This window comes from Atta colombica, unplaced genomic scaffold, assembly GCF_001594045.1.
Source record: "Atta colombica isolate Treedump-2 unplaced genomic scaffold, Acol1.0 scaffold135, whole genome shotgun sequence".
In the NCBI taxonomy this organism is placed as follows: domain Eukaryota; kingdom Metazoa; phylum Arthropoda; class Insecta; order Hymenoptera; family Formicidae; genus Atta; species Atta colombica.
In genome coordinates, this window is record NW_017259223.1 from 1,374,304 (window position 1) to 1,391,040 (window position 16,737).

At 28.8% G+C, this 16,737-nt stretch overlaps 1 protein-coding gene across 1 annotated transcript; it reads left to right on the plus strand.

Moving 5' to 3' along the window:
• Positions 1 to 655: 655 nt before the first annotated feature.
• Positions 656 to 16,735, plus strand: LOC108684456. Its single transcript, XM_018188775.1, is given in 13 exon segments — positions 656 to 679; positions 682 to 962; positions 1,810 to 1,962; positions 2,190 to 2,280; positions 2,404 to 2,455; positions 6,149 to 6,375; positions 6,673 to 6,792; positions 6,909 to 7,026; positions 7,927 to 8,188; positions 8,943 to 9,095; positions 9,312 to 9,452; positions 14,223 to 14,368; positions 16,632 to 16,735. Coding segments are annotated over 13 exon segments (1,872 nt in total).
• The last annotated feature ends 2 nt before the right edge of the window (positions 16,736 to 16,737 follow it).

Sequence of the window (16,737 nt, forward strand, 5' to 3'; positions counted from 1 at the left end):
TTTCTAAACTTTTGTGAAAAATATCGTTTTTTTCATTAAAATAAACTGTCAAATATTTCATTTACATAATTTTTTTATTCACTAAAAGATAATTATTTATAATCTCTACATAATTTGAAATATTTTTAATTGAACGTTTATTTCAAAATGTTAAATGTCGCAGAAATTATAAATTATAAACATATAATATTCATGATAATTTAGTTGGTAAGAGCGAAGTTTATTTTTTGTAATGTGAAAGACAAGTCAAGACTTAATAATAATTATTTAAGTCAATTATTTTGTCTTAAATAAATCTCCTTTTGCGTAAATCTTTGTGTGCAAATTTTCTCGTAAAAATATATTTTCTTCCACCTTTTCATACTTCTTTTTTTCTTAATAAACTTTTGTCTGAAAAATAAACTTTGAACAGAGATCAATTTGCAATAGTAAAAGAAAGATGCAGTTATAATTTTTAGTGGTAATGTAAATTGCTATAATGTAAGTAAGTGTAATGTAATGTAAATAAATAAAAGATAAACATATTTGACTTTTTGAGCTAATGTTATAAAATTATCTAAAACATGGATTCATTCAGATATTTAGATAGGGGTGCAATTTCAATGCTTGTCATAGGAATTATTTTCCGTAGATACGTCTCTGAATATAGCGTCATATGATCTTAAAATATAACACAATTCTCTTTTTTGGAATATTGCAGTGCTAATGTTTAGCTCAATATTGATAGTCTCATTAATACCATTAACACCAATATTGCTAGACACTGTGATGCCTCTTAACGAATCACGTCCGCGATTCTTTGCGATTGAAGTTGAGTTCAGAGTGAATAAAGATGATTACTTTTTACCAATTTTATGTTATACAACTGTAATAATTCTGGTAGGTGCAAACGTTGTGATGAGTGTTGATGCAATGCATATCGCGTGCACCGCTCATGCGTGTAGTTTATTTGCCGCTGTCAGGTAGATCAATTAAATTAATTGTAATAATATTATAAATATTTTATAAAACATTAATTTTATATACATTTTCCATATATGTATTTTATGACGTGTATGTGTCGTTTATTATTTACTAAAAAAAAAACATATTTTATTTAATTTTAAATCAAATACAATGGATAAACTCCAACGAATGAAATTCGATTTATCAACACGTAAAAAGGTTAAGAAGCCAAGCTTATTGTTCGTGCTATATTACAATATTTACACGTTTATTGCGGATTAACAATTACAAATACATACAAACATTTCGATTTTTTTTACATCAGGTCATCATCAGTATGATAAAATTATCGTTACCGATTTACAAATTTCAAAATTTTCATATAAAGAGAGAGATTATAATAAGACCCATTAAGAATTATGTACCGAGATTATACTAAAACTCTTAATCAGAACGCAAACAATTGTTCATTAAAGTGAATTTTTTATAGAAATCTTGCACTTTGTGGTGAATAACGGTGTGTATTGGTACAATATTAGTTCATTCTTTGCATTCGATACATCTAATATTACACCGGCACATACGTTATTCATTATAAAATACAAAGTTTCTATAGAAAATTCATTCTAGTGACAATTGTTTGCATTTCGAGTTTATGAAAATTTTGAAATGTAAACCAGCGATAATTTTATCACACTGATGATGACCTGATGTAAAAAGTTCGAAACGTATGTGTTTATAATTATTATTTCGCAATAAATATATAAATAAAAAAATAAATGTATAGTGTGAAAAACAAGTTTAAGTTCTTAGCCTTTTTATGTTTTGATATTTTATTTAACTCTTATGAGATATTATTTACAGCAAACGAATCGAGAATCTAATTTCGAAAGCAAATCACAATAAAGAAAGCAACAAATGTAGATATTGTATGAATATGGAACTTGATCCATTAAATGAAAAATTAATGTACAGAGAATATATAATATGTTTAAAGAAACATCAACTTGCTATAGAGTAGGCTGTTTTTATATTTTTCATTATCCTCCTCTATAAAATGTTTGTTTCTATTCTCTCTCTTTTTCACACACACACACACACACACACACACACACACACACACACACACACACATGCGCGCGCGCGCGCGCGCTCATTCTCTCTCTCTCTCTTTGTACTAATATAATATACTGTTATATAATATTATTGTTATATAAATTAATTTATTAATTTCCTCAATTTAGGTTTGTTAATACATTGAATTCATCATATCAGGGAATTTCATTACTTCTATTAATCTTGCTTATTGGAACTATAAGTTTGATTGCAACCCGAGTAAGTGTCAGAAATTATTCATATAAAATGTCATACATAAATATAAACATAACTATACAAAATGACTAAAATATAATCGAATTTTTCTTTTGGTAAATATTGACAATAACGAATTGAAAATAGACTCCGATAACTTTGACCTTGACATATGACCTTGTCAAGGTCATGACTCTGAGTAACCTTCATAATCATTTCATCTTGTGCTCGTTTTTCACTAAAAACATTGTTAATAAAAAAGTACAATGAATGTTTTGTACATTTTGTAATTATGTGACACTTTATATGTATAGGCTATACGTGCTTCTATTATTATATTACCTGTTCAAAATGAGTTGTATCTTTCTTCCTTACATCAACAATGAAATGAGTATAAACAAGTAAAACTTAAAGTTCGATTTTCCACACAAAGCAAGGTCTACCCATCGGCATAGAATGGACTATTGATGGAGTGAGAGTAGAAAGACGCGTATAGTGAAAGATAAATGGATGAACGTTTCATCTCTTTTCTAGCCTAGCACATCATAACAGGACCCTATTATAATATTATAATACAGTGCTCGCAAAGATTTGCATATTTCGGGCTGATTTCCGACGAACGACTCCCACCGCTCGAGGCTCAGCGGCCGAGTTGCCGAACGCTCATGTGACGCTCTGGATCAGGAGCTCCCTATACCAGAAATTTATACTGGCGCATCTTCAATTATTATTGAAACATTTTATTATTGAAACATTAAATAATTTATTTCTATTAACAAAATTTTCTATTGTTAATTTATTCATTGTTCTTTAGCGATATACTTATATTTTAACGTAGTTTTCTAATACATTACATAATTAGGTAAAAGAAGAATACTCGAATGTGACTTGGCAAGAAAGCAAAATATATATCGTATATAAATTATATGATATCGTATTATATGATATATGATTTTGATTCTTCTTTTCGATTCTTCTTTTTGTGGAATAAGCTTACTGAAGAAATCATATTAAAAAAAAATGCATCTTACAATAGTATCTCACGGGTGACTACTATTGTAAGATCTTGTCGAAATGTACATTATAATTATGTAATAGAAAATTAAGATATATAAATATATCATTAAAGAACAATGAATAAATTAACAATAGAACAATAGAAATTTTTATGTTAATAGAAATAAATTATTTAATAAAAAACATGTATCAATAATAATTTGGCGGAAGGTGCACTCTCAGTATATTTCTGATATAGGGATGCTCCTGAGCCAGAGCATTACGTGGGACTCGGCTGCTCGGCCCCCGAGCCTCGAGCAATAGGGGGAGGTATCGCGCCGGAATCGGCCCGAAATGTGCAAATCTTTACTGTACTAGTCCATACATATCACTATCGACAAATTTTTTAATCTCAACAACAGTACAATTATAGAAGTTGTTTTACAGAAGGAGAGAGAAAGTGAGAATCACTTTGCATAGATATATTAACATTTATTTAAGTTTTTTCATTATCTACTAATATTTTCCCCGTTTTTTCGATCGCTATTGCGTCTGATTGAGTCTGTGAGCAATCGAGCCGATGAGCAATTGTGTCTAAGATAAAATCCACGATGCGCGACGTACCAAGGCGCGAGGCACGTTATGAATATCCTCCATTCGATCCAGAGGAGCTAGAGAAATTTTTTTGACGTGGAACAGTATCCAATACGTCCACCACGTGAATCACCACCTGGCGAGCATCTCCCGCCGGAACTTTGGGAGCTAGAGGATCCTTGGGTGTGGGGCGCATAGCTAGATGTATCTCATTTGCTTCGAGAGCCCTTAATCCTTTGTTTACCATGTATATGATCTAGTAAACTTGTTTTCGTTTTAAAAATTGATCTAGGATATTCTATAAAAAAGTACTCGATTTGATATGTTATCTCATTTTCTTTCATAATTCGTTGTATTGTTCGTCAATTAAATTGTATTAAAATGATTTGCAGATCTGCGTACTTAATGAGGGGTACTCAATGAAGAAAATAGATCGATAAATTTAAATGTTTGTGAAATACGAGAAATCATCATTTATCAACATTCGTCTTGCTATTTGTTATAAGAACCCATCATTTGATTTATTATAAGAAACTATTTTATACAGTACTTAAATATTCAATATTTAAATTTATGAATACTGTATTATGGAGTCAAATAAATATTATGGATTTTTAAAAAATATACTTGGTTCCCATATCTATTTTATCTTTCGAAAATTTGAATGAAAATAACAATAATAAAAATTTTTATACATTAAATATTGATAAAAAACAAACTAATAATTCTAAAACTATGATTTATTTCTTTTATATCTTAATTTTGAGATATCATTTAACATAAGAAAGAAGTATATTAAAATATATTCATATTGTTTGGAAAAAGATCTAACAAACAAGTGAAATTTAAAGAAACTAGAAAACAAGCAATTAATATGCTTATCTTTTCATTATTATCTTATTGTATTTTGCCTAAAGTACTTTAGATTCTATTCTTTCATCACAACTTTAGCGCGTGCTTCAATTTTTTTAATAATATGTATACCATGAATTAAAGATTGCAGATAATATGATTTTGTTACTTAAGTAATTGTAACTTATATAACAGTGGTAAATATTCCGATTAGGGGAGACCGTTCCAATGACCTTGACATATGGTGTTATGATTCTCAGTGATCTTCATCAGGTTTTAGTTGTCACTCGTTATTCGTTTAAAAATTGTTACAAAAAAGTTCATCTTTAAAACCTAACTTTTAAATACAACATGTGCTCTGATGAAACAAATTTCCTGCTTTAACGTAAAATATTTCCTTATATAGAGTGCTCGGAAAGTAATGATAAATCTTTCGCAGAATAAACTAAACTGAGAAGAAAAGTTTTTTACCACCATTTTATAATTTTAGCAATAGTTAATAAGATTAATTGCTAAAAATTGCCGAAAATTGATATTTTAATAATTTTTTTACTCAATTACTATTAACTTTATAAAAAATCTGCAAAAAACAAAAATTGTTTATTATTTTCTTCTCAAAGAGCTCCAAAAATTTTTTGAGAATTTTTTATTAACTTTTTAATACTGCATTATCTTATTTGTTATTTTTACCATAAGAAAATACACTATCAAAAAATTCTGAAAAATTTTGAAAAAATTCTTACAGTTCTATGAGAAGAAAATAAATAATTTTTGTTTCTTGCAGATTTTCTATAAAGTTAATAGTATTTGAGTAAAAAATTATTAAAATATCAATTTTCGGCAATTTTTGTCTCTTGCAGTTTTTCTGTAAAGTTGATAGTAATTGAGTAAAAAATTAGTGAAGATTTCGGCAATTTTTAATAATTAATATCTTGTTAACTATTGCAAAATGTAAGGTAAAGGATGTTTTCACTTAGTCTGCTCTACCTGCCAAATATTTGACAATTATTTTAGGATATCATGTATATTTCTTTTAATATAGTTTAATTTTGAGCTTGTCTTTCTTATTACAACATACCATTTTCTATTTTGAAAGATAAACTAAAAATTCCATTCGTGCACATACACAATTGTAGTGTTTAAAATTCTTGTTAGAATATCTGTTAGCTATTCTAACATACTAGAGACAAATAAGACTTGTACGACGAATAAGACAGGAAACTAGCACGCGTTTACATTATTATTATATATAGTCACCCTCAACTTTCTATTGTATCATGCGATAGCACAATGTTATAATGTATCACTTTACGAAAGCGTCCAATAAATATTTCAGAAATAAAAAAGTGATGGTTTAGTATCAGACACGCTTTGACATCACTAAATTAGTAAACTTTGACAGTTCCAGACATCCTACAATTTCATATTATTTGCGCCGCGACTTACACAGTTAAGGAAACAATAACATATGTAGAGAGGGAGAGAGCGCGTGTCATTCTGTTGTCTTTCAATGAGAAACTAAGACGAATAATCATGTTAGAAAATTTTCTGCGAGAGTATAACGTTAACCGGATATTTCTGTTGAGCATGGGCCTTTGGCCATTTCAAAATAAGTCCATCAGAAATTTCTTACGAACTTTCTTCTTTCTGATCGAAATAAGTTATTGCCCCTTCGAGGTAATACGTATGGATCGATATATATTTCAGACAAATACATCCAATTTGTGTTTTTAATTTTAAATCTTATTTTTATAAAATTTAAGTATAATATATGTATACCACATCGTTAGTGAGCATTATGTATGTTCCTGTCATGAGAAGTTTACAATGCAACATATATAATAATTAATAATTAAACATAATTAAACTAATTAAACATATACACAAAAGTATAACATTTTGTATTTAATAAATCGTGTTTCACAATTCTATACTTATTTATTTAAACGTAACATATTTACGAATGACACGCAGATGTTATTATTGCATGATCATTTGGACAATCCACAAATGATTTTTGATGCTAGTTATCAATTTATGATGTCAATGTCTTTCATTGGAAGGCAAATAAATGAGTTCTGGAACCATGACAAGGCAAGTTTTTATAACTATAATGTGTTATATTTATTTTCCCTTTTTACTTATGTTATTATTTATACTGCGATAAAACTATTTCAGACTTAACATGTTTCCATATTTGTTGTAATCAGTTGCGACGGTTGTACAAAGCAATTGATCAGCATTGGGATATATTTACGAATGATATGGAAGTTCAAGTTATGAAAAATTATTCTATGCTATCACGAAAATTTACAAAATATTACTCGAGTAAGTATTGCAAGACTAATATACTGAATATAACCAGAGACATATCTAAGGCAGACACCTGCTCTAGACGCCACTTAAAGAAAGGTGCCAAATCGCACAAAGTAGTTTTTATTAACTCAGTACGATTCAATGTATTTTCTCAAACATAATATACATACATCATGAATCAAAATATCAATCTGACAATCTAATTTTATTTCTAAACTTTTGTGAAAAATATCGTTTTTTTCATTAAAATAAACTGTCAAATATTTCATTTACATAATTTTTTTATTCACTAAAAGATAATTATTTATAATCTCTACATAATTTGAAATATTTTTAATTGAACGTTTATTTCAAAATGTTAAATGTCGCAGAAATTATAAATTATAAACATATAATATTCATGACAATTTAGTTGGTAAGAGCGAAGTTTATTTTTTGTAATGTGAAAGACAAATCAAGACTTAATAATTATTTAAGTCAATTATTTTGTCTTAAATAAATCTCCTTTTACGTAAATCTTTGTGTGCAAATGTTTCTCGTAAAAATATATTTTCTTCCACCTTTTCATACTTCTTTTTTTCTTAATAAACTTTTGTCTGAAAAATGAACTTTGAGCAGAGATCAATTTGCAATGGTAAAAGAAAGATGCAGTTATAATTTTTAGTGGTAATGTAAATTGTTATAATGTAAATAAGTGTAATGTAATGTATAAAATAAATAAAAGATAAACATACTTGACTTTTTGAGCTGATGTTATGTAAAATTATCTAAAACATGGATTCATTCAGATATTTGCATAAGGATACAATTTCAATGTTTGCCATAGGAACTATTTTCCATAGATACGTCTCTGAATATAGCGTCATATGATAAAAATATAAAATATAACAATTCTCTTTTGGAATATTGCAGTGCTAATGTTTAGCTCAATGTTGATACTCTCATTAATACCATTAACACCAATATTGCTAGACACTGTGATGCCTCTTAACGAATCACGTCCGCGATTCTTTGCGATTGAAGTTGAGTTCAGAGTGAATAAAGATGATTACTTTTTACCAATTTTATGTTATACAACTGTAATAATTCTGGTAGGTGCAAACGTCGTGATGAGCGTTGATGCAATGCATATCGTATGCACCGCTCATGCGTGTAGTTTATTTGCCGCTGTCAGGTAGATCAATTAAAAATTGTAATAATATTGTAATAATATTGTTATAAATATTTTATAAAACATTAATTTTATATACGTATACATAATTTTATATACATAATTTTATATACATTTTCCGTATTTTATGACGTATATGTGTCGTTTTCTACTAAAAAAAACATATTTTATTTAATTTTAAATCAAATACAATAGATAAGCTCCAACGAATGAAATTTAAATTATCAAAGCGTAAAAAGGCTAAGAAGCTAAGCTTATTGTTTATGTTATACAATATTTACATGTTTATTGCGGAATAACAATTATAAATATATACAAACGTACTAATTTCGACTTTTTTACATCAGGTCATCATTAGTGTGATAAAATTAACGCTACTTATTTACATTTGAAAATTTTCATATAAAGAGAGAGCTTATATTAAGACTCTTGTATCGAGATTATATTAAAACTGTTGTACTCAGAACGCAAACAATTGTCATTAAAATGAATTTTCTATAGAAACCTTTTATTTTGTAGTGAATAACGGTATATGCCGGTGTATATTAGATATGATGTATCGAATGCAGAAAATAAACTAATACTATATATCAACATAACTTGATTTAAAAAGATCGAAACGTATGTATTTATAATTGTTATTTCGCAATAAATATATAAATAAAGAAATAAATGGATAGTGTGAACAACAAGCTTTACTTCTTAGCCTTTTTATGTTTTGATATTTTATTTAACTCTTATGAGATATTATTTACAGCAAACGAATCGGGAATCTAATTTCGACAGCAAATAACAATAAAGAAAGCAGTAAATGTAGATATTGTATGAATATGGAACTTGATCCATTAAATGAAAAATTAATGTACAGAGAATATATAATATGTTTAAAGAAACATCAACTTGCTATAGAGTAGGCCGGTTTTATATTTTTCATTATCCTTCTCTATATAAAATATTTATCTCTATTCTCTCTCTTTTTCACACACACACACACACACGCGCGCGCGCACGCGCGCGCACACATGCTCTCTCTCTCTCTCTCTCTTTGTACTAATATAATATACTGTTATTAATATAATATAATATCGTTGTTAAATTAATTTATTTATTTATTTCCTCAATTTAGATTTGTTAATATATTGGAATCATCATATCAGGGAATTTCATTACTTGCATTAATTTTGCTTGTTGGAACTATAAGTTTGATTGCAACTCGAGTAAGCGTCAGAAACTATTCATATAAAATGTCATACATAAATATAAATATGTAACTATATAAAATGACTAAAATATAGTCGAATTTTTCTTTTGGTAAATGTTGACAATAACGGATCGAAAATCTACTCCGATAACTTTGATCTTGACATATATTGTCAAGGTCATGACTCTGAGTAACATAAGATGCTCGTTCTTTACTAAAAACGTTATTAATAAAAAAATACAATGAACGTTTTGTAATTATGTGACGCTTTATATGTATAGGCTGCACGTGCTTCTATTATCATATTATCTATACAAAATGAGTTGTATCTTTCTTCCTTACATCAACAATAAAAAGAATATAAACACATAAGTAGGATTTAAAATTTGATTTTCCATGCAAAACGAGGTCCATCCATCAATATATATTGGGCTGTTCGAAAAGTTCGTACCGACTAACCTATATAATTTAATAAATGTACTAAAATAATAAATATACTAAAATTTAAATCTTCTGCGTTTCAATTTTTCTTCAAAATCGACACGAACTTTCCGGATACCCAATAAAATAGACTACTGATGGCAGTGGTGAGAGTAGAAAGATGCATGCAGTGAGAGACAAATAAATGGATAAACGTTTCATTTCTTTTCTGAGCCTACCACATCAAAACAGGACCCTGGTTATAATTATAATATAGTGCTCGCAAAGATTTGCACATTTGGAGCTGACATTTCGAACGACTCCCACCACCGCTCAAGTCTTGGCGATCGAACTGCCGCGCGCTCACGTGACGCTCTGGATCAGAAGCGTACCAAAAATATACTGGGAGCGCATTATTATTGTTCCGCCAAATTATTATTGAAACATTTTTTATTAAATAATTTATTTCTATGAACATAAAATTTTCTATTGTTAATTTATTCATTGTTCTTTAGTGTTATACTTATATCTTAATGTAGTTTTCTAATACATTACATATTGGGAGTACAAATTAATTCGGTTTCTCTAAAGATGGCTGTTGTGAATGGTTCATAGTGACAGTTGATTTTGGCGGTTTCAGAGAGGTTAAATATCTGCTAATAATATTCCGTTTATATCGCTTTGAGTTTCATACAAAAATCTTGATTTTTATTGTGTTTGAAATGTCGAATTTTGTGTTAACCAAGCAGCATTTGCGGGATGTTTTGATTTTTTGCTTTAATTGGAAGAAAAGTGCGGCTGAAGCTCATCGAATGCTTGTCGAAGTTTATGGTGATACTGATCCAATTGATAAATCATGTAGGGAATAGTTTCAATGTTTCAAGGATGGAGATTTCAGCGTTGAAGACAAGCCTCGCTCTGGACGAAAAATCAAAAAAATTCGAAGACAAAGAATTAGAGGCATTACTCGAAGAAGATCAGAGTCAAACGCAAGAGGAGCTTGCAGAATCATTGGGGGTAACTCAACAAGCCGTTTCTATATGATTGAGAGCCATGGGAATGATTCAAAAACAAGGAAATTAGGTACTTTATGAACTGAAACTGAGAGACATTGAAAGGCGATTTTTCACTTGCGAACAGCTGATTCAAAGACAACAGAGAAAAGGTTTTTTGCATCGGATTGTGATTGGAGATAAGAAGTGGATATTCTACGACAACTCCAAGAAGAAAAAATACTATGCTAAGCCCAGTCAATCGTTGCTATCGACATCAACACTATGGCCGAACATTCATGGTTCAAAGATCATGCTTTGTATCTGGTGGGAAAAGGATCTTTATTATGAGCTGCTGAAACTTGGTGATTCCATTACGGGCGATCGGTATCGGCTACAATTGATTTGTTTGAGCCATGCATTGCGAGAAAAATGGCCGGAACACGAGCACAGACATGATAAAGTTATTCTTCTTCATGACAACGCTCGGCCTCATGTCGCTAAAAAAAATATTTGGAAACGCTCAAATGGGATGTTTTATCGCACCCGCCATATTCTCCGGACATTGCTCCTTCTGATTACTGGTTGTTCCGAAGGATGCAGGAAGTCACCGGTTCACTTCCTTCGCAGAAATCGAAAATTGGCTCCAAAATTGGATCGCCTCCAAAAACGAGTCATTTTTTCGAGATGGAATTCGAAAATTGTCTGAGAGATGGAAAAAAGTAGTAGGCAGCGATGGACAATACTTTAATTGATCTGTTCATTCATTTTATTTTGAAATAATGCATTTTTGAAACGAACCGAACTAATTTGTAATTAGATAAAAGAAGAATCAAATACTGGAATGTGGCTTGGCAAGAAAGCAAAGTTATATATTGTATTATATGAAATATGATTTTGATTCTTCTTTTCGATTCTTCTTTTTATGGAATAGGTCTACTGAAGAAACTACATTAAAAAAAAAATGCATCTTACAATAGTACCTCACGGGTAATGTAGAAAGATCTTGTCGAAATGTACGTTATAATTTTGTAATGTATTAGAAAACTACATTAAGATATATAAGTATATCATTAAGGAACAATGAATAAATTAACAATAGAAATTTTTATGTTAATAGAAATAAATTATTTATAAAACATGTTTCAATAATAATTTGGCGGAAGGTGCGCTTCCAGTATATTTCTGGTATAGGGACGTTCCTGAGCCTGAGAATCACGTGAGCGCTCGGCGATTAGGCTACCGAGCCTCGAGCGACAATGGGGGTAGCGAGTCGGAATCAGACATAATATGTTGTCTCACCAGATAACATTTGTAGTGCATAAGATATCTAAAAGACATCTTTTAGACATTTTTTAGACATAAGATGTCTAAAAGATATCTTTTAGATATCTTATACATAAATGTTATCTGAGAGCGTCCCGATTGACTACGTCCCGATTGACCAATATAATTTTATCATTTTAATTAAAATGATAATTATATTTACAAAAGAAAATAGTTATTGCGATATAGAATCCTCGTTACTTGAGATTTTATAAGACTTCGTGGAAATCTCGGAATTTCCAGATTCACGTATTTCCTGACTTCAATCTTTGCAAGTCTGTTATAGAAACTTCTCGATCTAAATTTATAACAATTATTATAGTTATAATAGTTTCTGATAAGCAAGAATTATTAGCAAGAATTATTATGACAAAATGTTTTAGAAAATTTAATATTTGATTTTTTTAAAGAAATAAAAATTATTTTGCAAGAAAAATATTCTTTAATAACGTAAGATACGATCTACGCACTTAAGCTACAGAGATGCTCTTGAGCCAGAGTGTGAGCGTCCGGCAATTCGAGTCTCGAGCGATAATGAGGATAGCGCGCCGAAATCGGCCCGAAATGTGCAAATCTTTGTGAGTATTGTTCTGGTCTATACATCCCACTGTCGACAGATTTTCTAATCTCAACAACAGTACAATTATAGAAGTTGTGCACTCTTTTTACAGAAGGAGAGGGAAGATGAGAGTCGCTTTGCATAGATATATAAACATTTATTTATGTTTTTCATTATCTACTAATATTTTTCCCGTTTTTCCGATCGCTATTGCGTCTGATTGAGTCTGTGAGTAATCGGGTCGATGCGCAATTGGATCGGTGCGCAATCGGGTCAGTGTGCAATCGAATCTGTGCGTAATCGAATTTGTGTCCGATCGGATCCGTGTCCAATTGGGTCTGTGTCCAATTAGAAAGTACTGCTGTGTCCGATAAGTTTCAATGTGCGCAATCGAATCTCACTCGCTGCGTTCAAGGAGTCCGCTATAAACATTATTTGTATCATACTATCATGTCACGTGTAATGGATGATGAAGATAGAATGACATAAATAGCATCTTCCCGAACACACTAATAATATTATATAAAGATCAAGGTTATCGGAGCTGATTTCGTGTTATTGTTAACATTTACCTTTCCTTTTTGTAATCTTCCAAGCCGAGGTTACTTCATAAGATGATTTTCTCTTCAGTTTCGTATATAGATGAGACAATTCATTCAGTCAACAGAAATTGAAACATAATGTCAATGTTATAATATAATTTCGCACTCTACAATAATTGTTATGTAATACTATGTGTTATAATACATTCATATTATAGACTATGAAATTATAATATTGATTAATGTTACTTTCATTTTGTGTCGATTGGGCAGATTTTAATTTTGACAGTAATTAGATAGACAGTAATTAGACAGACATTAAATAATAACTGATAAATAAAAATATAAAGAATATATAAAGATATAAAAAAATTTTGAACAAAAATTGAGAACAAAAAATTATAATTATATGTATGATGTTAAACTTTATTAGTAATAATATATAATAAGTTATTACAATGTGTAATAAATTATTATTACATATTGTTAAATTTCTTCGTTTTTTGTAAAATTTTTAATCTTATTAAACTTTTGTTATCATGAATAAAAATATTATTATATTTTGAATATTTATGTAACATTTTTTAATTTGTTATAGATCACTTATGTATTAGATCAAGCGGAAGAAATAATAAAATTCACATTTATATTCGCAGCATGTCTAATGACTTTAATGATTGTATGTTACTCCGGTCAGAGATTAATGGACGAGAGTCAAAGTATATTCTATCGAGCGTAATAATCATTTTTTATCTTAATATATACTAACGATTATAAAGCATTCTTTAAATAAAATTAATAATAATTTAATTATAAGCATATTCAAAAGATTTAAAAGTTTTAATTCAACAATCTTCATTCTTTCATTTAAAATTGATATAATACAATTAAAATATATAATTAACACGAAACATTAGTAATTTAATTAATGTAATTTTTTGAATATTTAATAATTTTAGAAAATTCGATAAAATCAATTATTATCTTATGCTTACAGATATGCTGCAGAATGGTACAAGTTCTCGCCTAGACTAAAATCTTTATTAATAATAACTCTTTACAGAAGTAATGTACCATGTGGATTGAAAGCAGGTAATATGATTCCATTATCCATTGCGACTTTCGCAGCGGTAAGTAAAATGCGTAAAAATATAAAGCTATTTTTACAATGCTCTGTGTGTGTGTGTGTGTGTGTGTGTGTGTGTGTGTGTGTGTGTGTGTATGGGCATATATGTGTGCGTGCGTGTGTGTAGGGAAAAAAGTGCGTGTGTGGAGGAATTGCACGCATTTAAAGGAAATTACTATGTGAGATAATTTTTTAAATTAAAATCGATATAAGGAAATCCAAATCATAAATGTATTTCTCTATCTCATATTGAACAATTTTTCATTTAGTAATATTTGATAAAAAGTAAAAAAAGCAAATACGAAAAAATTTCTCTTGTGTCGAGTAATTGTATGCATAGGTTTGGTAATTGTGCTCAAAGCAATAATATAATCATAGGAAATTAATGAATAAAACTAATATTTCATGGAATGTTGGTAAGACAATGAGATCAAAATATATTTATTAACACAAAATTAATCCTAATAGCCTGATAGCCCTGTGTTATTGCTATCATGTTGCCAAAAATAAAACTCATTAGTTTCTAGCAAATTTAGAACAAGGTGTATAAGTCATTTGCTTGTGGTGTGACATCACGTGAATTCAACATGTTGCTGTTAATTTGTGTATTTGCTATCAACGATTTATCGCTGCGCAATATAACGACAAATTAACAACACATCTAACATCATACATTTTAGCAAAAATGCAACATGTTGAAAACGATTAGAATGTAAGTTAATTGAAAACTTTCCAATTTTCACCGTTATTTCTTGCATAATCTTACTATTTTATGTGTGATCGACTTATGATATACCCCGGATATAGGGTATTATGGATCATTACTTAAAAATATGTTTTTATTTTTTTCTTAAAAACTAATAAATATTTACTAAATATACTTATTAAATTTTGAAATATGCATTATGCTTTAATTATTTTTAAAAAATGGTACAAAAATTTTTATATTTAAATATACTTTTAAGAGTTTGAAGTTTTGTGACTCATGGTGACAATGATGGATCCCGGTCTCTCCCATATATATTTTTGCACTATTCCTTTTAAATATTATAAAATAATAAGTAAATAAATTTTTTTTTCGAGCGAATTGTTCATCATATTACCTTAAAGAATTCAATTACAATATGTAATTACAATATGTAATTACAAAATGAAGTATTAAAACAATTCGACAGAAAGAAGAATTTATTTATCTATTATTTTATAATATTTAAGAGGAATAGAGATGCAAAAAATATAATATACATACATTCAATATTTTCTATATGTTGTATACAATTGAATATATTATTTAATAAAAAAAATATATTGTATATATATATATACAATATAATAACTTATGCTCTTTCGTATTCCATTTAAGGTAATACGAATCGCCATGTCTTACTTTACTGCGTTTACATCATTCAAAGAGTGATTATTGAAGTTTCAATTCCTTCTTCACCGATAGATTCTAAATGTTTGATAAATTGTGATTGTATATATAATGTCAATAAATTGTATTTCAATGATACATTTAGCTTTAATAATTCTTGAATTTAACTTTGATAAAATTTTGTTGAAATTATTCTGTTTTGGAACATTTCCAGCGAAATTATTGAAATTTGCTAAAATTTCACTGAGAATGAATTTTTTAGCTAATATATTGAAAAATTGCTGAAATTTCTCTAAAATCTTGCTGAAATTTTAGTAAATATGAATTTTTCAGCTAAAAATTGTGGAAATTAAATTGAAATTTTTCTAAAATACTGAAATTTTGCTGAAAAGTATTCCAAAATAATTTCAGTAAAATTTTTCCATCAGAGAATTTTACCTTTTTATTTACTTATAATTTTCCATATTACATTCAATTATGTTCAAATTGCGAATTGATTCGATTTTATTGTACTTCATTATTTTCTCTTTTTAAATACATGTACTTGGCTCACAATCAGTTAAATCAATCGAATAACATTTTAACAGAGAAGTAGTTCTCAGTATAAAAAAATAGCACACGCGTACATTGCTATTACTATTATCATCTTGTCATTCCGAGTATGATATGTTATAATATCTCTTCTCTATACTTATGTTACTATGACATAAAACTAGAAAGATGTTTAACAGAATATTTTTGAAAACGACAAAAATGATAGTTCAGTATCGACGAATAGATATATTTCAATCATCAAAGAAATGAGATACAGTAACAATTACTGACATCGCACGATATTACATTCTTATCTTGCAACTTGTTCAACAGTCAATACGATAGCGTATATTTATACCATTACGTTTTAGTACATCGTAGTGCAAGTATTAGTCATGCTAGCAAATTTTCTACGAGAGTACAACGTAAACCGAATATTTTTATCGATCTCAGGTCTCTGGCTGTTTCAAAATAAGA